Raw genomic sequence first — 22667 nt, 5'->3', positions numbered from 1 at the left:
ATGTTAAGAGATTCTCAGTGCTTTTTAAGGTTTTGAAATTTGAACAAGAATATAGAGTAGCAAGGTAGAAACTTCCCTAATACTGCCCTGTCCTGATGAAGAGGAACATTATGATATCCATTTCTTGTATCTATATCTTTCAAAACCTCATTGGATAATTATGCTTCACAGGTTTTTGTATAAAATCTGTTGAGAAAACTTCAGGAACTGAGACCTGAATTATTTGAAGCTGGCTTTCCCAGCCACTGAAACAGTATAACGATGTCTGACTTTTGCACAAAATTATGTAATTTATTTCAATATTCTTGCAACAGTTTCCAACCATACAATCAACAGATTTTCCACATCAGTTCATTTTAAGAAGCCTTATATACATACAGCATTATTGTACAGATCTTATCCAACGAATTATCAAGTATTCAGACAGATGTGTTTACTGGCTTTCACTGCGCCTGGGACATTACTTTTCCTCCTGTTTTATCACAAATGAAAATCATTGCTGCCAAAAACTGATTTGCGAATACAGTTGCTCAAAAGGTAGAATAAAAAAAAAAATAGAAGTCAAAAGATGTTGGTCTGTTGTGGTCCTCAGAATTACTAAAAATGCCCTACGTTTTGCTATAAATATTCAAATGACATGTGAAGTGAAATTCTCAAGAATTTGGGTATACAAATCAGTAGCTCCTGAGTTAGGCTGTACAAGCATTTTGGTCAATCAGTTGTAATACAGATGTACAGAAGCAACTTTCTTGAATACTCAAGACAAAAAATTATGATATATTATAGCATATGCTATTGTTATAACATATGCTTTATGTTGTGACACTAAATTCCACCTAAATACCGTAGGCACATGCTGCCGTTTCATGAAGCTATATTACACAAGTAATTAACACGAAGTAGCTACAGAAGCATTTCCTATTTTCAACTAAACTGTAGCTAGCCCAACAGCAGAGCACAGTGCTCAACCGAGTATCCGTCCTCACTGCTTCTTTGTGGCATGGGAGAATGTAACACTGGCATTATAGCACCTTTTGTTGTTGTTTTTAAAGAAACAATCCAAATTTTACAAAAATATAGCCAACCAACAAACAGAAAAGTATGCTGCATATCCAGTTGCATCTATAGATAGCACTTGCAATTACCGCTATAGAAGTCAAGCAACTAAATATCTGGAAGTTATGGCTGTGCATTCCTCACATAACTATGTAGTCACACTGTATGCTACTATATAAACTTCTCTTTGTGAGGGGCAAAAGATGGAAACTGCTCACTTAATGAACTGGAGAACTGATTACCCCCTCCAAGCATGACATCATATCTTAGATTAGCATTCAAATGCTAATCTAAGAATTACATGTCTTACAGTTCTCATGAAATCACCACCCTACTTCCTCAGAAGCATTAATGCAACAATCTCCAATGAGACGATTCAGAGATAGAGCGAACACTGCTGATCTCCTCAGTGATTTCACACCTTGTAGGATTCTATTTATCATAACTTCAGAATATTAATTTTCGCTGACCTGCATGTGAGTTCCTAGAAGGAACAGCTCGAAAGCAACCTGTGCACAGATTAACCACCAGTGAAGAATAAAACTAAGTTTCTCAGCATGTGTAAGGATTGTGCAAGAGGCAAACCTATTCTTCTCAGGTAGTCTCAACACTGAAACAATCCTTCCTCTTCTTGCCCATTAAACACTTTTAAACCTCTCCAGCAAGTTAAGTCAGCACCTTGCAATCTGTCCACAGGCAAAGCAGATTTTTTCCCCTAATAATTTTTTCTCTCTGAACGAGGTGGGAAGTTTTCATTGCACATATTCCACAACTTCCACCCCTCTGTTCTTGACCCAAAGTTGTTGCTTCACAGTGTATCTGAAACAAGTTAACAGCATTTCACAGATTATAAACTAAGGCTCCAGTGCCCAGATTCATCATGTCGTTTATGTATTTGATCAAAGGACTAAAGCTGGAGTCCCCTGAGCTCTCTCCAGTCAAACACCTTCAGCAGCCTGACCTTCAGCTCTCTTGACTGAACTTCTAATTTACACAGTTTAATCAGGTGCCTAAGGATGAGCACGAGTCCATCCTTCAGGAGTACTAAGCCAGAGCTATATAGGGATGAGAACAGTAAACCCAGGTCTCAAAAGTAGAACCCTACCTCCAATGTCACAGTGCCTCCTGAAATTCCTAGCACCTTAGCTTTTGAATACTCGCCCTTGCAACTTTAAAATATTAATATACTTTCAGGTGGAAAAAACACACAAACACAAATAATCAAAGTCATCAGCAGTTGGAGTATATTTATCCGCTGTGTAGATCTTTATTGTATGAGCACAGTAAGCAGCAGGTGGTTCTTTCTTCAGAAGACGTGCTTTGCCAGTGATTTCCTGGCCAGAAGGGGAACCCAGCTTCATTTTTAAAGCCTGAAATAGGTACAAAATACTGCCCCATCTTCCCCCTCCCACTTCTTCAGGCCTGACAAAGCTTACCCTTGTCTTAGGTTAACCATAAGCGCAGGAGTCTTTCTAAATCCAGTTTCTACCAGTCATTCTAATTCCCTTGCTGCAGCAGCACTTCCAGAAGATACTCAAATAAGGTCACTTCTGTGCCCTCCTTTTCGCTGTGTAAGAGGTGTGTAAAACCCTACTCTTGTTATCTATAACACAGACACCTTGGCTACCAGGGGCAAGTTCACTCCATTTTAGCGGCTCTAGACAAGGGCATAACCCAGTCAGACTATGGGTAATTCTGCCCCCATTTTCTAGCAAACCTGTGGTTATCACTGGCATCACATCAGTCCCCTATCAAAGGTCCTATTTCAAACCACAGAAGTACTTTAAGACTTGACAGAATCTATTTTTTTTTCTTGTAACTGGATAATGCATTTCCACTTCCATTTCACCTCACTCTGAAAAACCACTAAAATATCCCTAAATTTTTCCAAAGATTCTCAGTAATTTAAGACCAGGGTAGAAGAGAAAAAATGGACATTTAACAACTCCAATTAGCAGCAACCTGTATGGTGTATGCTTCTTAGCATGTATTTCTGGGTGCAACTGGGGCTGTATTTCACCCACGAAAATAACGGCATTCTTTAAAAAAAAAACAAAACAAACAAAAAACCCCAAAACATTTGACAAATAAAGACAATTATCACAATGGAAAGCGGCAGCAGTGCTTGAACCACAAACACTGCTAACAGGCCACCTTTAAATCAAATCCATATTAAATCTACAATCCAATTAACGTAACTGGTTGGGTTGGTTGGTTTGGGGGGTTGTGTGCTTTTTTTTTGGTAAAGGTTCTTGATAAACAATATCTTCCATATTCTTAAAATGAGATTGTCCTTTCTCCCATTGATCTTCCTACTAGACGGGACAAGTCCCCTCCTACAGGCAAAGCAGCAAGCAACATCCACTTGTATTTTAAAATTAAAATTTAACTTTCAAATTCTAAATTAATACTTACAAGGTATCACCCAAGATCTCTTCTCTTGGGTACAGTGAATTGTACTCAAAACATCAAAAGTTATTTGTCCACGGACACAAGCAGCAAATAAAAAACAATTTACGTAATAAAGTCTTGGTAGAAACCAACTCAATTTTCAACAGTTTTAAAATATGATCCTGCAATGGGTTGCAAAGAGTCCATTTGGAATTAATTTGTGCATTCTCTAAAATATTTTACTTTCATGCAATGCATGCGTGGCACATGGAGGACAAATTATCCTGAAGTAAGTAAATACACGCTAAAGCGGGATTGAGGAAATGGTTTCTGAAGCAGTTTTTTCACTTGTTAGCCATAAACTCTCACCTGTACTGATTAAAAAAAAATTACAGACAACTACATGTTCCTCTTAAACATCTGCTGACATTGGACATTAGGAAAACAAAATATATTGAATTGCAGATTGGTTTATGTATACAAAAACAGTTTGTAAACTTTTGCACACCATTAAAGTCTTTTGTGGAACAGAAACAACAAATCACTTGGGAGGAAAAAGTGCAAACAAAAAAGAATCTTTGCTGAATCCAAGCACAGAACAGAGAAAGTAGTTAAAACTCAGACTTAATCTCTCTTTCAGAATATTAGGAACCTTTTAGCTAGACGGCAGCATCAAACTGAACTACCCCGTATTTTCCGCTTACCATCCATTCAGGTTCAGATGCCTGAATTTTTTCACCTTGTCCAGGTTTTAGGCCAACCTGAGTGTCAGATTTCAGTGTTCTCACACTACAGAGAGGCGCAGGATGAAACTTGTTCAAGGCTTGATGAAATGGTACAGTGTACTCCCATTTTCTATCTCCTGTTAATTTTCTATAGTTTAGATCCCCTTTGAAAAGAAGCAGGTTTGACTTCTGTAGGTCAGCATACAAGTCAGGAGCAACTTCAGCCATACTGGAAAAGTCATGTGGCAAAGTCCAAAACATGTGATCATGGTAAACCCAAACTCCCTTTTTCAAATTGCCCTCCCAGTTTATCCCACATCTGGACATCCACATATGATTAGCTGACTGTAATTGTCTAATAGTCCAGTTAAAATCATGCTTTGTTGTATCTGACACATACCATGGAATACTTTTTCCATGAAAATGGACTTCATCAGCTAGCTTTGATGATAAGAGGAAGTCAGCCAACGCAAGGTCACTGACAAGTTCAAATCCCGCATTATCCAGGATTATGTCAATTCTAACATTACTTTTTCCTGTATTTCTTTTTTTGGTGTTTACAAGCAGTGACCAAAGTTTTTCCATATCATTCACTAAGATGTATGGTATCATGTTTTCCAGGGATTGTAAAGGACTAGATTTCTGAGAGCTGTCTTCACCAGCTGAAAAAGAAAGGTCACACTTATTGCCCCACAATGACACCTAGAAGGAGGAAAAAACAAAAAAAATTTGCTAAGTCTCACTGTAGTTACATTCTAAACCTCACATACACTAAAGATTTTGTCTGGTTTTATTTTAGGGACCTGAAGGCTCTAGCTCCACATTTTCCTCCAAGCTTTAATAAGATTCAACTTCTCGTACAGAAATCTTAATGTAGATGAGATTTTGTGGAAGAAACTAAACAAAGCCCTGCATGTATGCAGGCACCAGAAACATGCATCAGAAGCAACAAAGATGGAAGATTTACATCAATGTAAATACACTGATCGCAAAGCTTAGAACACAAAGGTTCTCCATACCGAAATTCAAAAAAATATCCGTGGGAACACAGACAAAGAAGTAATAAAAGCTGGTTTATTTTTTTTATTACATGCAGCAAGTAAGAACTTGTATTTTAAGTACATGCTAGTGAGGTCTTTATAAAGATTCGCCAAATACTTGGTTTGCACTGTTGTCAGCTAACGGACTTATCTGATATTTTGTATTCTACCCAAAGGCATTATATTCCAAGAATCATGCAGTTATAAAGCTTTTAAAGCACTTCTGGCCCAGACTGACTTATAAGTACTTTTCCAAAGTAGTCTAAAATTTTTTACAGTATCAATAAAATTAACTGTGTTAATATTTTACAGTTGAATAACTAAAAGGCCATCTGAAACTTGGCTTAAAATGTTTTAGAGATACTGGTTTTGAGGAAGAATAAGATGTGTTTTCAAATACACAATGAAGACCATCAGTATGATGAAAACATCACATTTAATGCAAATGACCAAAACTTAAATGTTTCCAGAGCAGCACCAATATAGTATGGCTGTCAGGATTTCATCTCATTTTTACAAAGAAAAGAGCTATATTTTAATTTCCTTATGAGGTTCAGATTCTTTATAACCTCAAGGTTTTGCTCATTACATAGGAGAGATATCTTAAATTCTTACATTAAGCACTACTAGTTTACCTGCAATAGCTTAAAAAGTTCCTCCTGAAGTTGCTTTTCATCTAGATCCTTGATGTTTTTAAGAAGTTCCTGAAAGTAAGTGCATAAGGCAATAACAGCCTCTTGGGATTCAAAGAAATTTTGAGCCTTTCCTTCCTTAAATACATCAAAGTTGTCAATAGGTGGGCTAAAACCAGAGAGGAAAACAAATATATTAACATACTTGCCACATTTTCCATGACAGCACATGAAACACACCTGGAAATGCAAGATCCAAGCTCAGCTTTTTTAGGCTGTACTATGGGCCCTAGTTAGATTTTCCTCTTCTGATTTTGTCATACTAGATTTTTCACACATCTCAGTAACAGCCTGATATCGTATCTCACTGAAACAGACAGCGTACAAGACATCTTTGTATTTCTAGAAATATATTCTGAAAGCAAACAAGTGCTCAGTCACAACAATTCTGGGAACTGCACATACAGTGACAATTTTGAACTCCAGTCTTCAGACACCGAGAATTAAAACTATAACATACCAGTGAGCTAACGCAGTGAATTGCTGGCCCAATTTTAAGCATGTTTGTGTGTGCAGAAGTGTATTTCCCATACCGAAGTCTCTTACAGTGATATGAAAGTTATTCTTATGAAGGTTTTTAACTAGGACTTTAGAAAATTAACATGACAAAGATGACAAAACAATTTAGTTCTTGTAATAGATGAGTCTATACTTCTTATATCTTACGCGACATATTTGCACATACACCTTTTGGCAAATGACTGAACTTCCACCCAAGCATATACCTAAGAGCAGCTAAATAATGGAGATCAAGAAACTCAGAGCTTACTAACAAAAAGTATCTGCTTAGGTTTTTAAGCACAGTCCAGCTGATCCCTCTGATACTTGAAGGTCTTGCTACACGAGTTCCAATTACGCAATACCTCAGTAAAAACAGAGCCCCATTACTGCGTTTGCGTCTCTGTAACACTAAGGGCAAATGCAGTGCGTGTGGAGCTTTCCATTTTTGTCAGCAGCAGCAGGACCTTAGACTGCTCATTCCTACCCCATTACATCGTACTGGCACCTCTCCACAGTACCAGCACAACAAGTTTTTCCTGCCAAGTTCTTTTTAACCAGGATCAGCTCCCAAATTTTGATGCAATACATGGTCTGCAAACACTGCTGTAACTAAGATGATGGTGTAGAACGAACAACAGGGGCTGGTTAAGCTGTGTCTATAAGAAACAATTCTCAAGCGGTAACTTCAGATTTCAAGCAGCAAAACAAGTTAGAATCCCCAACAGACTACTGGCTCTCACATTCTGTGTTTTAGGCTAACTCATGTCTTAAAGAGATAATTCTCGACTAACAAACCCTTTACAAATGTTACATAACTTTCATATCTCAACGTACATTAATCTGCAAGAAGGCCAAGTCATACAGTTAAGCTTAAGAGCTTTTGCTTAGACCAAGTCACAGAAACCAAAGCATAAAAAAACCCTAATAAACTTCAAATTCTGCTGCATGGAAGAAGAAAAAGTATTAATTTTAAATCTGAGGTGAGAGACAAGGGAAAAGGAACACAGTAAAAGTTTAAGCTTTACCTTTATCTTACTCCCCAGGTGTCTTCCTTTCTCCTAAAATAACAATGGGAAAGAATAACATTTTGCAAAGTAATATACCAAGCTAGTAAATACTTACTTCTGTACTAGTGCTGCATGAATTCTTCGATACATGTAACACTCTACATATAACCAAGGGGACTGAAACCAACTTGGTTCTCCATTTCCGTTTGATAAATTTCGTTGGTAGTCTAGGTATTGGTTCCACAGAGCAGCATCAGGCAGCTCATCTTCTAAAGGGGTCACCGGTTTGTCTGTTTGCAGTTCATTCCGCAGTTTGGAGAGGAAAGATATAGCTCTCTTCTCTGCTTCAACACCCTTCTGAAATCAGTGGAGAACAAAAGTTCCTATTATGAACATTTATTCCTGTAGAGACACAGATCAATTTTATATGAAAGATTAAGTGATAAGTTTTAGTTGCCAAATACGAGACCCCAACAAATCAGAGCTTAATTCAGCCAAACACAGTTTGGTGACTGAAGCTCATCTTACACCTCACATCCTAAAACGAATAGCACATGGGACTTCTTTCCAAATTGGACTTTTTGCTTATCAGAAGGGAACAGAGTACTGAAACGCTGCCACATTCAGAAGATGCTACTGTCTATTAAACACTGCACCAACACAAAAACCTGAGAATATGAAGCAGTTGCAGAACAGATAAATCAGAAAAAGGTTAGACAGAAAGGTGAGTTACAAAATTAATTAAAAATAGCTAGAAGAAAGATGATAAAGAAAAAAAAAACAGACATAAAGATTAAGACAGACAAGCAGTGATTGTAATAAGAAACCAGTAAAAACAAGACAGAGAAAGGGTCTCAAGGGTTAGGGGCAAAAAAAGTCTCAGGCAGAGACTTTACTCTTACCTCACCATGTTCTTCAAAAAATTCATTTTTGTGTCTATGCAGTGTATCAATAACTCTTGTGAGGATCTGGGGCAGTCTGTCTTTAATTGTAAAATATGCAAAGGACCTAAAAAGGAGAGGATCAAAATGTCATTATTGAGAGGAAATGATGAAATATCTTATATATAATTTAAAAATAAACGCAAGGTCTCAAAAGTAGATTCATGTGCCTTTAAAGCAGTAGACAGAGACACCAATAAAAACCAACCAACCAAATCTCATATTGGTCAGGTTTTTAGGTCTACTTTTGAAGAAAATTATAAACGGCAGACTTTCAGGGAAGAAAATGCTAAGTTTCTGGCCCTGCCAAAAGAGCAAAAACCACAGTAAACTTTAGGCTAAAACACATTCTCCAATTGCTCAGTTACCCAGATGTAAAGTCAAGGAAGTGTAAAATTAAAAGCAGAGAGATTTGTTTAAGTGTATCGTGCATAAACAACAAAACCCACGCTACGCGCTCTCCACTACACGCTTGATGCAAGTTTTCTACAAGCGCTCTTTAGAGACGAGGAGGACAACGAGCAAAACGCGACCCGCCCTACGGAGGGCTCGAACCCAGCCTCACGGACGGCCTTTGCTGAAGGTTTTTCTCCCGCGGGTCGGGACCGCGCACTGAACAGAGAAACCCAGGGAGCACCGAGGCACTGCTAGCGCCCGCCGAGGCCTGCCCCGATCGGGGGCGGCAGGGACAGCGGCGGCGGAGAGCAGGTCCGAGGCGCGAAGAGGCCACCCCGAGGAGCACGGCGGACCCCACAGCGCCGCCTCCCGGCGACGCGGCCCCGTCCGGCGCCCACCGCTAGGCCGGAGGCCCCAACCAAGAGGCCCGGCGCCCGACAGCAACCGCTCCTGGGCCGAGGGGCATCGGCCGGCCCCTCGGCTCCCTCCGTCCCCCCGCCCTGCTGCGGTACCGAGCGCGCGGGGCCGTGACGGACCCCTTAAACCTGCCCGACAGGGACACCGGTAACGCCGCTACCGCCGCCATCTTGCTCCGCCCCGCCAGCCGACCGACCGCCCCCCGGAAGTGGGGCGAGGCAGCCGGACGTTGCCGCTGAGTCAGCCGCGCCCGCCGAGCCGCGCGCCGCGGCACGGCACGGTGACGGGCGGGGCCTGGCGGCCCGCGCGCCCTGCCGGAGTGCGGCGGGCGGTAGGCGGGGCTGCGGCTCGCGCGGCGGAGAGCGGCTCGCCCCCTCCCCCAGGTCAGTGCTGGCGCGCGGCGGGAACCGCCTCGTCTCGCCTCGCCCCTCCCGCGGCGGCGGCGGCGGGCGGGAAGGGAGCGGACGTGGGGCGGCGCGGCTGCCCTTGGCGGGTGCCCGCCGCCGGTTGGAGCTGCGGTGGGAGCTTGTGCTGCAGGAGGGGGGCTAGGTGCCCCCCCCCCCCCCATCCCTGGAACGGGGGGGAGGGCGGCACAGATACCCGCAGGAGGAGGTGGGCGAGGCGGGGCGGCCTGGCCTGCCCTGCCCTCCCCGCCGGCTCTGACCCTGCCACCAGCGGAAGGGCCCAACGCTCCCCCTTCCCCCCCCTTCAAGTGCGGTCGGGCGCGGTGGGGGGCAGTTTCGGGGGTAATAAAGCCCTGCCTGCGGGAGGGGGGTGATTTCCTGCCCCGTCCCTTCCCCCGCCCACGGGCTGCCCCTGCCGGAGCAGGAAGGGCTGCAGGGCCGCTCCCCTGCCCCACCCCGTACCCAGGTACAGCGGCTCCGTAGGCTGCCGCCCGCTCTGCCGAGCCCTCCGCGGGCGGTTGGACCGGGCGTTGGGGCATGGCGGGGAGGCCGGCCCGGCCTGTCGGTGGCGCCCGCGCGGGGCGGGGCGGGTCCCGAGGCCTGGGCTGCCGGCGGGGGCGGGGCTGGCCTCGTTCTCCCCTCAGAGGCGGGGCGCCTTCGTCTTCCGATTGGATCCCCGGCGGCCTGCTTCCCGTCCCCCCACCCCGGCGGGCAGCCAATGGGAGCGGGACCGCTCCCCGCCCTGCGCGCAGACCACGGGGGGGCGCGCGCTCGGGGGTGGGGGCGGGGCTGCCGCCGCCGCTGTTTCCCCGGCGGGCGGGGGCTGGTGAGGAGCGGGGCGAGCCGGCCCGGTTCGTCGGCCCGCCTTGCTGGTGCTGCCGCAGTGAGCCTGGGCTCGCGGCCGGGAAGGCGACGGGCGTGAATTAAGTGTCTTGGGTTAAAGAGGTGCCGGAACATCGAGCTTGGCGTCGCTGCTGCTGGCAGGCGGCACCCGCCGCCTGGGGCCCGCGGCCCTTTACCCTGCTCCTTCCTCGGCTTGCTCCGTCCTGCGCTTCTTGGCGGGGTGCCTCTGCTGCTGCAGGCCCGCCGTTAAGGCTCCCGGGCGGAGTTCACTCCGTTCCGTCCCTGCTTCCTTGTGGCTTGCTGTAAGCCTGCACAGTTGAAAATCACCCCTGGGATCGCTGTGGTTCGACACAAGGTTTTCTTGGCTAGGGACATACAGTTTTACCCAGCATTTTTTAATCTCTTCCCACTAGCTACCCCGCGCTACCGCAGATTCTCCCCTTCTCCTGGCCCTCGGCCGCCTTGGCTGGCAGTGTCTGAGTTTTTCGGCTCTCTTGATTAGGTAGGAGGCCTTTTCAAAAAGGTAAACGTGCCTTGTCCTGGGCAGAGTCTTCTGGGTCGCTTTTTAAATACAGGGCAAGTTTAAAATTAAAATAATAATTAGTTGATTCTAATAAGTATGTAAGTAACAGGCTTACAAATTGGGCAAAAAGTTACGAGCAAAGAGCATGTAAAATTATGCCCAATATCAGTTACTTATTCTGTCGTAGCCGAAAGGTGTTTTATGACTTTTTTTTTTTTTGTAGAATTGTATGCCTGTTTCACCAGAATTTGTGTACTCTCCTTCCATTGAGTTATGTCAGGATGAGGTTTGGTTTAGTGTTTGTTTTTTTTTTTTTCTTCAAGTTGTATGTGTATTGTGCTGGCATCTAGGTATCCTTGTCGGGATGGAGGGCTTGTTCCAGCCAGCACACAGGGATTTGTTCTCACAAGAAAATACTTATCTGAACTATTATGTTAAATGTATGGGTGGTATTGAAGATCCTCTCTGCACAGTTTTTTAAAAATATTCTGAAATGGGCAGTTTTTTCAAACTACACAAATTGATGACTTTTTTTTGTCGTTAATAACTTGCTGAAGATGAATTTTGTATCAGGAGGGAAATGTTCGTGGCTAATAAAAGCAGATGGAGGCAGGGACTTGACACTGCAATTCTTCAGCAAGTGAAACGCACCCACTGAAGTATTCAGTCTGCTGTCTGTGAACACTTTTAAAGTTTATTCAATTAGCTCATGCAATGTAGTGTAAATATATTAAGCTTGCTCTTAGTCTGGAATAACAGAGTAAGGACACTGTTGTGTTCCCATCAGCACAGGTAGATCTGCAAGCAGGCCTTGCAGTCCCTGCTGCACCGGTACAGGATCAAGACCGTAACCTGATTGACTCTGCTGTCACCCTAGTCAAGACAGATGGACAGGGCTGGATCCGTGTTTGGCTGTTTGCAATACAGCAGTTTGAGCCGATGCTGATCAGTGTATGTATTCTGTAGGTGACATTCCTGTACAAGCACGTAGTAATCTAATTGTTGTTTTTATTATGTATAAAATAATGATTCACAGAGTCTGATGTCCTCTTTAAGGTTCGTGCTTGCTCATGAGTGATTTTGTCAGTGGGGTTACTGAGAGTGCAGACTGCTGTGCAGAATGAGCAGCAGAAGGAAAAGATGCCTGCTTGCATATTGACATAGCAACCAATTCTGCTTTTTCACCATGTGTTGCAAGCACACAGGTCAATAATGTATTTTGATCTTAATTAGAGTATTTTCATTGGAAAAAAAGCTGTGTAATCCCACCAGTGTGCTAACACATGGAAAAGGAGTATGGGTCACCATTTAGATAAGGGGAAAATAATACTGTTTGTTTCCAAAGGATTGATGGATGATTTTGTTTCTTTGTTTTTTTTAAATACAGTTCTGAGGGAAGCAATGAGACTGAAACTTCTGGGCTTTCAGACTAGATCTTTCCATGCTTTAACAACAATATGCCAATGCCAAAGCTTTAATAAAACTGGACGTCTGGATAACGAAGTTGACAGAACAGCTCACAGAACAGCAAAGCCTTGGAATTTGTATGCTCTGAAAACTGCTTCTCCTAGTTTGACAAGTCGATGTGTGCAAGTCAAGGACTGGCAATTGCTCCAAGGAAATGTATCGGCTTTGGGAAAAAATGCTTGTTATCAGAGTGGGAAGGGTTTCTTTCCATCCTGGAAACATTTTGGTGTGGCAATGGTGGAAAACTACAAGCTCAGTACAGAGCATATTAAAAAGCTTGGGAACGTATCCTCGAGATTTTACTCGGTTGTATCAACTGGTAAAATTATTCCAAGACACAGTAACCAGCCAGTTAAGAGGCCACCAAAGGCACCAAGGACCAAGCAGCCATCCAGAACTAACCAGCCACTACTGTCAGACATGGAGGTAAAGTATAAAATTTGCAGTGTGTATAACGTTAAGGGAACTTCATAAATTTAATTTAGATTCAGATTTGGGTTTAGATTAACATTTTAATAAAATTAACAAGTTTGTTGAGGAAGATATGTGGCCTAGTGTGGCCACAAAGAGGTTGGAATTCTACAAACAGAAACAAGCTTGATAGAAACTAGCATGTCTGCTGCTCTGAAGACAAAATGGGAGATTTATTAGAAATGTGCAAACAAAAGTGGAGGGAAGATAAGTGGTTATTTAAGTGGAAAGATTAAATCCTTTAAAAATAATCAGTGCTCTCAAATCACATTTAATATTGAGAAACAAAGTCTAACTTTCAGAGGAATTTAACTCTCCCTAGGTATCCTTGCTTGTCCAGTTCTACCCAGTTTTAAGGCTTCACTCAAACAGAAATCAAGATGAAAAGTAAATAGTATAAAGTTTATATTCAGATTAAGTTTCAGATGGGAAATGGAGGTGCAGATGTAGCCTGTGTTACTTGAGGAACACTATTCCATGAGTAGAAACAGCACCTTGATCTCCAGACTCCTGGGTCTAGAGTAACTACAGCAACAAACTGTTTTGGATAAAAGGAGACACAATTAAGTGGCCCAGTGCATGCTTGTGACTGTTTCTCCTTAAGACAGTTCTTTGCAAGCCTCAGTACTAGCCAAGGCAGACCTTAAGCATACTTGAATATGAGATCTCCAAGGAACATCCTGATGTCAGAAGTGTCTCAGTTCTCCTCAGGCTACAGCAGCTGAGTTCCAGGGTATTGTTAATAAAATAGTATTATAGATGAGACTGAAACAAGTATTGTGCTTTCAGAAATAGCTTCCACATTGCAAAGTATGTCTATTACATGGTGTACTGAATGCGAGCACATAAACAGAAGTTTTAATGCTTGGCTTCTTGTCATCTAAGCTTCTGTTTAATATTTTGTATGATGAGCAGGAGTATGCTTTAATGTCATGTAAAGGCTGTGTTATAGACAATTTAGTTCCCACTTGTATTTTCACGTTGCTTTGAAAAAAGCAAAGAATATTAGTCCTGAAACACCATATAATGTTTCAAGGTTGTATCCGTGCTCTGACATTACATTCAGAGGTTCCTTCTTTTTGTTGTTGGGTGAATTGAAGTGACAATTTTTTCAGATTCTTGAGGCTTTTAAATGGCAGCATAGAATGCAAACAGTTTCTTTGTTTGACATTTTCATATATATGTATGCAAGTAATATGCACTGCTATTTTTGCTTCCTTCCACTGTGAAGAAATGGAGAAAATCCCACCTGATATACTGAAATAATAATATACTTTCTGGGGAAGCTTCCACATGGCAAAATGCTGTGCCAGAAATCAAATTAATTCAGACCTAACAAAAACACTTGCTACTTTTGAATAAACCCTGTGTGGTTTTGTCAGATATGTAACCCACATCTACAGGGATGTGGAGAAGCTGTTGCCTTGACTGCAGGCTGACAGTATTTTGGAATAAGCTTTTTTTTTTTTTAACCTGTTTGTTTATTTCCATATACATATGTAGTATAGAGAAATAACTTAAAGATGTGGCTGATTTCTGCAAGTTGTAGAGCAGACAGAGAATCCCCAAGGCTTCTTCAACGCACCGTCAGTTTTCTCTAAATCCCGGTGTCATGAAAAAGCTGGTCTTGCCTTCCTGCACGTGTGTGGAGGTGACCAAGAACCCTCCGGCAACGCAGGCCTTATCGGCAGAGCAGTTACCTAGGGGCAGGCTGCTGTGTCTCTCCTTCCCAGTCTGCCCCTTGACACGCCAGCTCTGGGACTGCTCCTGAGGCTCTCAGCTAGAGGAACCCTGAGGATCTCTGTTTTCGGTCTGGGAGGGCCCGACAGTTGATACCTTTCTTTTGCAGAACTGTTGGTGAATGAGGTCCTTCCCACCCCTCCCCAGCACCGGTCCTCTTGCGGTGTTTACAAGCAGAGTGCTGAGCACCAGCAATGATAAATGGTCATAAGACCACTTTTTCAGGATAGATGGAGGAGTTACTTGAAAGTAGTTAACTGGTATAGTCAGTCCATCAGTGAGTAGTACCACTCCTCAGTGTAGTTAATCTCCTAAGGTCTGAGCAAACTTTTAATAATATAGCCATGTATTCTAGAAAAAGTTTGCAAATCAAGTAAAGATGATGTATTTACTGACTGATTCCTTTGGTGACATGTGGATTTAAGTTCATCCAACAGGTTTTCTTTCTTAAAAATTTGTGTATGCTTATAGTGGAATGGATGGGCTAGGGAGAACTATGGTTCCATGAGCCTGTGCAGTTGCTGGGGTCATGATGATACAGAAAATGAGTTGTTGAGGTACTTAGAATGGCTACTTGGATAGCTGTTGTAGTGCTCTGGATACAATCTCAATGAAGCCCCTGCTGCAGGCAGAAAGGATGAGGGTGAACTTTCTTTCTAGCTCCAAAATAACAGTACAAGATCTGTACTGAAGTTTGCAGGTGAAAGTGACATAGCTGAAAGCACAGGATTAAGGTTGGCCAGCCAGTTAACGCATCTGTTTTAGGGTTAGCTGAATCACTCACTAGAATACAGACTTTTTGGCTATATCTCCACCAACTGTCATGGGAACTTAGGCATTAAGAGTACACATATATTTAAGGTGTCTTAATCTCAAATTACACCTAATCCAAATGTTCCCCTTCAAACAAGATTTTAGTAAAAATTTAAGTGAAACAGTGTGTTGTAAAAACACAAACCAGTGCCTATCCAAAATGCTATTTCAGGCATGTGGCCTTAGCAGCAAACTTCTGGTTCTAACTAAATGTAAAGTCTTTAAGTTGAAACTAAAATGGCAGCAGTAAGACAGAAAGTCTGTCCTGTAGTACATCTGCTTTGAAATTAACAATAGCACAAGTAATAAACGATGGGAAGTGTAGAGCAGGGTAGAGATTTTTTTCAGGTTCTATTTTTGCTAGAAGGCAAGTTTGCTCCCTTAGCTCTTGACAGAAGAGTTTCATGGCAGAGCATGTGTACTTCTAATAACCAGAGCTTTCTGGAAGAGTCTGAAATACATATTTGCATTGGCAATTTAGAGATTGGGAATGGATTTATACAGATGAAATTGTGGTAATGCAATTTCTCAAAGGTACTGCAGCAGGGGAACTGAAAACACAATTCTGTTCCACTGTTAACTCACGGTTAGCGCAGTCGTGGAAACATGCCTACAAAATTGCCCACCGAGTATTGTAATTACTTTTAAAGTTTATTTTCTGTTAGTGATCACTGAAGTAAGATGATGTGTTAGCAAAGCTTTGGAAATGTTAACAGAATGTTAACATTAAAAAAGAAAAGAAGGTTTAAACGTGTGGCCGTGATCTTGGTGACAGGTAACAGGCCCCCCCAAGGAGTAGAACACCTTTTTAAGCCTTGCTGTTTGACAGTGTACGAGTGCTGCAAGACTATAATTTGGATATTAAGTTGAAGTGTATTCTGGGTATAAATGCTTGCAGATGAGTACAGTTCTTTTGTTCATTTGTTGTTAGTTACATCCCTGTTTGTATTAGTTACAAAAAGCTGGGAACTAATTGATCCACAATAAGACATACTGCTTTCTGGATATCTTCCACTACATTGTACTGAAAAACATTTGTCAGGGGACATACATGATACCAGAACAAAGAAATCCACTTAAAATGAGTAGTAGAATTTGTAAATTGGTTTATTGTGACTTGTTTGGTTAATCAAGAAAGTCTTTACAGGGATGACTTTCTGATTTCTTTGCTGCACGTGAGTCACTCTCATTGCAAGTCAGTATGATTTTTCCAGTTGTTTGTTTCAATATGACATTTTAGTTACTTACCATTGTGGAATATTGAGCCAGCTCTGGCTGTTGTACACTGAGTGTGGTGTCAGTCGAGACCACGTTGTTAGTGCAAGGTTCAGCTTGGGGGGGACACACAGGCGCGTGCACACACACACTGTAGATCTGCATCACCTGCAACTATCCTGGAAGATCTCCGGTTTTCTGTGCTGCAGTGGCTCATACCCTGGGGGTTACCCGGGAAGGGAGCTTTGTGCTTGGAAGAACAGGATGTTTGTGGTCAGAGCTTCTGTTTGAACAGCAGGCTGGGATAGTCAAATTCCATTTATCTTTAAAATACAGATCTTAAAGCTGCTGTTGGGGGTGCCTTGCTTTTGATTTTGGTGGTCCGCTGAGTACGTTATGGACCATAGGATGGGAGAGCAGTAGCAAGTGTAGCTCTACTGTTAAAGGATTTGATTGGCCTTCAGGGAGAAGGGTTCATTTTGTGGTTTTATCACAAAGTTCTTTGGTGTGACTTATGTCACCTGGTTTGATCTCAGCCTGTGATTTGCTTTCCCACTTAGCAGGGAGGAAGTAATCTTGTGGGTATTTGTACAGCAGGTGGACAGCATGGCAATGATTCCATAGAAAAGAGTGAATAAATGAAAAATGTCACTCTCATGATAAATTTGAGGCAAACAATTGTCTTATGAACATCTTGCTTCAGCCTTTCCCTAACTCAAATCTTTATTCCTTTGGCACAGAATCTGATGCAGTGCACAGCCTTTGCAACAGCAGATGAATATCATCTTGGTAATCTGTGTCATGACCTGACTTCACACGGATATGTTGAAATAACAAGTTTGCCTAGAGGTAGATTTTTGAAACATATTAAAAGCAATGTTATAACTTGGGAAATGAAGTATGGGTGAGGTACATAACTTTTATAACTCATGTATTCTTATTCTGGTAATACCCTGGAATATATCATACTGCCTGTAAAAATATTGCTTTGCTTAAAAATTCGATTTGCTTAAAAAACCTACAACTAAACCTTTCAGAATAGCAGTATAACCAGCACTTGCTGGTTATAATTTTTCCCAAAATTACAGTCACACTAAAAGTATTGAAAAAAGTAGAAGCATGTAGGAAAAATAGATTTGGAAATTTTCTGATAAAAAGAATTTCTATATAAATTTACTAACTGAAAAAAATTCTGAAAGTTTTCTTTATTTTAATTAATCTTTCAGTTTTGTGATACCACAGTGCTTCAGCTGTCAAAACAATTTGTAATTTGAAGTGTTGCATTTTCTTTCTATACCTACACTTCTATTAATGTAAATCACTGAGGGCTGGAGAGGAGGGCATGCAAGAGAGAATCTTGCTGACTAAGCAAAACGAAAAAGACATACCCATAAATGCTTAGTTCTGGTAAAGAGAATGCAGCTGATACTTCTTTTTATTGGGCCAAATATACCTTAGCAATTGTTGAATGCCTCAGTTAGTTAGCCTTCAGCAAAATAATTGATTCCGTTTCCATACAAAGTATCTCTGAAGACGTGGGAAAGTATGGCATGGGAATAGCTGAAGTATATTACAAGAGAAAAACAAATGGGGCTTTTTATAGCTGAAAGAACCTTATGCCCTAGAACAGCTGTGATTTTTATATGTTGGCAGTAGAATGCTTTTTTTTTTTTTTCTTTGAATGAACAGATTATATGAAGCTAAGAGAATGACACAGCATTTACAAGCATTTCAGCAGAGGTTATCAAATATCTGGCTGCCTCTCAAACACTTAATAATCCAAGTGCAATAATACTCCAGTGGGTGTCTTTCAACACAAGATTTATTAGTGATCATCTTGCTCAGAAAGATGAACACGGAAAGACATGGTGCTGTAGAGCATAGGCTTCATGTTCCTATGCGGTGTCTTTGTATTAAAACCAACACTGGTTTCACAGCTTTGGGTTAGAAACTTTGTATGGTCCCCAGCATGACCGTGAGTTATTGTATGGCAAATGTTGCTGTCACTGGTATTTTACCCTGGGAGCGTGGGTTTTGCCGGTTCTTTAATTTCTTCATGGTGTGTTTTTGACTCCTCACAATAGATACTCTGTTTATCAAAAGTTTGGAGAAAGTAATGATGAGAGGATATTGGAGTGTGCCTGCAGATGGGATGTATTGTGGTAGTTGGCTTGTGCACGTAGCAGTGGTTGGTTACCAACTCAAACAATCAGTCTTGGAAAATTGAAAACTGTTAGCACATAGAAATTAAATCAGCAATTAGTGTGTGGATTTGTTGCTTTGTAGTGTTCTTCATAAACATTATTCTTTGTTTTGACCTCTGTAAAAACATTGTAGAGGCAGATCCCGTACCTCCACTTGCAATGGACCAAATTATCTTCAGTTGTGTATGTTTTGGCTGGAGTGGATAAATAAAGATAAGGGTGGTATTTGAAAAGGCAAGTGAGAAAATGCAGCCAAATGTTTCTTCCATGGTGAACTCCAACTTTACACCCAAAATTTGCTCTAGGGATTCATCAAATCTTGTGTTTCTGAACTGAAATAGCAAGTGAAAGAAAAGTCTTTAAAGAGTTCATACAGACCAACTGTGTGGTCTCAGTTCAGGTATTAGCAAAAGTATATCCGATACTTAGTCATCTCTCTCTGCCGCCCTAGTCTACCTGGCCTCTATGGCTTGAGCAGTAAAACAGAGAGTGGAATTTGACACAGGCTGAATTCGATGCCTTGTTGCTTGACTTGTGATCTTTCTGCAAAGGGGTTGGACTTTTCAGGCTTAGATGTTAGGCCCTGCAAATTCCTCTTTGCCAAGTCTCATTTATAACAGAGGTAGTGGGTTTTACTGGTCTACCTTCCACTAGTTCTGCAACAAAATGAATCATGCTGGAAAGTAACCTTTTGTTTTGTTTTGGGTTTTTTTGTTCTTGTCAGAACCACATCAGGACTTCTAAAACATTGTGTACGTTAGCGACTAGCACAGCGGAGCAGGCCTGTAGGGGGAAAAAACCAAAACTCTGTTTTGAGAACCCACATCCACATCTTGTAAATTTTGGGGCATTCTACTTACACTAGCTCCAGTCTGGTCCTTTGTAACAAATCCCTTTAGTGGCTGAAGTACCACAGGTGCATTTTTGGAGCTCCTCTTTCACTTTAATGCAAAAAAAATCCAGTTTCTGTACTCTGCAGTGCACATCAGAAGTGTGGTAAATGAGGGTGGCTGGAAATTTTGTTTCAAAAGCATGCTTCTGATCTGAAGGAGAATGCAGATGTACCCTCTCCTGTCTCGAGGGTATGCTCTTTCAAGTTTCTGACTATCAGCAAAGCAAAGTCAGCAAAATTTGAGTCCAGATTAGTCCCTTGGTGTACAGAAAAGAGAAATATCTTCTGGGCAAGCAGATTTGAATGTTAATTTCTCCGCAACTGTGGGCAAACTTCCATAGTTTGCTCACGTTGTGTGTCCACTTCTGTAGTCTGTTCCTGGTTATTTACTACGCCCTGTATCAGTTCTGAAGAACAAAAGACTTACGGGAAAACTTACATTTCATTAGCTAAAGATTCCAGTGAAGTTCAGCATCAGTGGCCGAGTCTGCCTAGAGTGTGGCATTTCAGAGAAGCAGCGTAGTTTGATATTGTAGCTGGTTCCTGGCAAGCATTTCTATCAGGAAAATAAAATACGGGACTGACTGATGTGTTAGCATGTAACTGTTAAACTGGAATTACATGCTTATAGCTATCATGTTTAGAAGTTTGAATAATTCTTCAATTTCTTAAACTTATTTCAAACTAGATGCTGCAAATGTTTTGGTTATTGGTACTGAGAAATCTGCAAAAGAAGATGATCCTGGCACGATTTTTTTCTTCAGGTAAGTTATAAACCATGCCCAAAATGTTATTTTGTTAACAGCAATGGTGTGAAAGTAGTGCAGCTTGCTAGATCATCGCAGCATATCACTCATGAAACTCAAGGAATAACTGTACAATCTGAGTGACTAAAAAAAAAATCAGAATTATTTAAATGGTTAAAAAATAACTTATTTTCTCATGTTTTTTCATTACAGTATGGTTAAAAAGCAACTATTACATGGTTTTTTTTGTGAGGATAGTATTAAGTTTTTTGATTTACAATGACAAAAATTGCCACTGTATAATCTGAGTATTGCATTGAAATACATTTAAAACAGTATAATTACACCTCAGTTTTTCCTTGAATTCACAGGGAAGGGGCTGTTGTGTTTTGGAATGTGGAAGAGAAAAGTGTAAGTAAAGCAAAACTGTTAAAATGTCATAAGTGGATGTTTTGTCGGTCCCACAAAGCCCAGCATGCTTGAGCTTAATTTGGGAGCTTGGATCTCTCCCTGAAGGAAAAGGAGACATTCTTCTCCTATCAGTGCAGGTGCTTGCCTGCTGCTGCCCTCAAGTGCGTGGGTTGCTGATATATTGGCTGTGAAACTTGACTTGTCTGCACAAAATGAGCAAATGTATGTGTAACATACAAAGTGGATAACATTTTCTACTTAAGGCCAAAAATCTGAAACATTAATATGGTGAGACTGACAAAAAGAAAATTCTTGCAGCTCTACATACTGAAGTAGTAGATCAGAAAAATCAACCTGTGAATGGTTGTTTGAAAGGCACTAATGTAACAGAAAATGTGTTAGAAAAAAGGATCGTTCTAGAGCCATTTAAGTCAGAACTGTTCAAAGCTTAGTTTCAGATAACTTTGAAAGAGGCAAAATTTGTAAGCGACTTTTTAATATGGTTTTGTGTTTCCACCAGTTAGCAGTTTTCCTGAAGGAAGATTTTTATTGGTTGGTATAATTGTTAAAGTATGTTGGTATTGAAATGACATACCCCTTATGATAATTTGGTGCTCTTTGCTGACCAAGAGGGGTATGCCACAGGTATATCTTTGTTTTTTTTTTTTTTTAAATACATTGATTCTTATTACTGTGGATAAATAAAAGTGGATTCTAGATACAAAGAGGAAAAGTACCAATCTTACCTGTAGGCCGAGTATGTGAAATTAAAGGGTGTATTAAGAGGATGATACTGAGATGCACAGAAGTTCACAGGAGGATTTTTGTTAAGGTAAATGAAAATACAGAGCAGTTGTTTCCAGATGCGAACAATTTCTGGATTCCAGTTCACTTTTTCTATTTCAGACCTGAAATGTTGCTGATTTCCTGTCTGTTTTGGGAGGTTTCAGTATATCAGCTGGCCCACAAAAAGATACTAGTTCTCCCTTCCAACCTTGCCTGTAGCACACTGAGGATGCTATGGCTGCAACTATGCTACTGATTCATAGGTATTACTGAAGACTAGCTGACTAACCCTGGTTGATTTTTGAGTTCAGCACCTCCAGCCACTGGAGTACTCTGAAAAACCTTGCCTTGTTGTACATGCTTAAGTACCTTTGAAAATTTGATACCACGTTTTTCTTGTCAGTACTAGTAACTTCAGTTGGTCCCTTGCTAGCTTTATTTGTAAAAGAAGAGGAAAACTGCCTCTTTCTGCTTATTGAAATCATAGTCAAAGTTTTAACTTCCAAACAACTTGCTCAAATAGAGGAGATATTTTTATGCATACATTGTAATGAACTGAAACAAACAAAAAAAACCCCAAACTGGTCTGACAACAGAAACTGAAAGTAATTCAGTACAACAGAACATAGAGAGTCACTGTGAATGGACAAAATCGCGTTTTAAAAGTACTCCAGAATGACTGTTAGGAGAAGAAAAACTATTTTAAACTAATGAACACTTAACAGGAGAAGTAGTAACTGCCAACTGATCGTGAATAGAAACTTAAAATGTAAAATACCGTTTTCAGATACCTGAGTAGGGAGGTTGTGCAACAGCTTCCCCTCCAAAAATAGCAAGGGCAAAAAGCAAAACTAGCTTTGAGGTGGAGTTTCGTCTGGTTGGTTTCTTTTTTTTTAAAGGAAATTCTGTGACGTGATTGCCTGTAATAGCAAGAGTTTGCATTTAGTGAATCCAGAACATCTCATTATACGTACTGTGTCACAGGT

General features: G+C 41.3%; 2 protein-coding genes across 6 annotated transcripts in view; one reads left to right on the top strand and one right to left on the bottom strand.

Annotated features, from left to right (window-relative positions):
• Positions 1-324: 324 nt before the first annotated feature.
• Positions 325-10183, bottom strand: ARMT1 (acidic residue methyltransferase 1). 3 transcript variants are annotated; one of them, XM_064447045.1, is made up of 5 exons: positions 10033-10183; positions 8315-8420; positions 7528-7769; positions 5848-6013; positions 325-4874 (listed from the first exon to the last, which is right to left on the bottom strand). In XM_064447045.1, exons 1-5 carry the CDS (start codon positions 10107-10109, stop codon positions 4107-4109), a joined length of 1359 nt encoding a protein of 452 aa, XP_064303115.1. In that variant the 5' UTR covers positions 10110-10183; the 3' UTR covers positions 325-4106. The 3 variants fall into 3 exon arrangements, with proteins under 3 accessions (XP_064303115.1, XP_064303114.1, XP_064303113.1); XM_064447044.1 differs by lacking the exon at positions 10033-10183 and adding an exon at positions 9286-9509; XM_064447043.1 differs by lacking the exon at positions 10033-10183 and adding an exon at positions 9262-9364.
• RMND1 (required for meiotic nuclear division 1 homolog) overlaps positions 9416-22667 on the top strand; it is a 22075-nt gene continuing 8823 nt past the window's right edge. The window contains exons 1-6 of one of the 3 annotated variants that reach the window (XM_064447047.1): positions 9416-9549; positions 11724-11887; positions 12324-12829; positions 17383-17491; positions 20427-20502; positions 20856-20895. In XM_064447047.1, coding sequence (XP_064303117.1) covers positions 12338-12829; positions 17383-17491; positions 20427-20502; positions 20856-20895 — 717 coding nt within the window. In that variant the 5' untranslated portion in view covers positions 9416-9549; positions 11724-11887; positions 12324-12337. The remainder of the gene's footprint in view (positions 9550-11723; positions 11888-12323; positions 12830-17382; positions 17492-20426; positions 20503-20855; positions 20896-22667) is intronic. The other 2 variants (XM_064447049.1, XM_064447048.1) reach the window with 2 other exon arrangements.

This window comes from Phalacrocorax carbo, chromosome 3 (assembly GCF_963921805.1).
Source record: "Phalacrocorax carbo chromosome 3, bPhaCar2.1, whole genome shotgun sequence".
NCBI lineage: Eukaryota > Metazoa > Chordata > Aves > Suliformes > Phalacrocoracidae > Phalacrocorax > Phalacrocorax carbo.
This window is presented reverse-complemented; position numbering and strand designations above follow the sequence as displayed.

What these genes read in the sequence shown, in the direction of transcription:
- ARMT1 (XM_064447045.1), bottom strand. Translation starts at nt 10,109, where the DNA reads ATGCCCCAACGCCCGGTCCAACCGCCCGCGGAGGGCTCGGCAGAGCGG. An exon ending in TACGGAGCCGCTGTACCTGG is followed by an intron (nt 8,421 to 10,032) that starts GTACGGGGTGGG and finishes TCTCCTTTTTAG; the next exon opens with GTCCTTTGCATATTTTACAA. An exon ending in CATGCAGCACTAGTACAGAA is followed by an intron (nt 6,014 to 7,527) that starts GTAAGTATTTAC and finishes CTCTGGTTTTAG; the next exon opens with CCCACCTATTGACAACTTTG.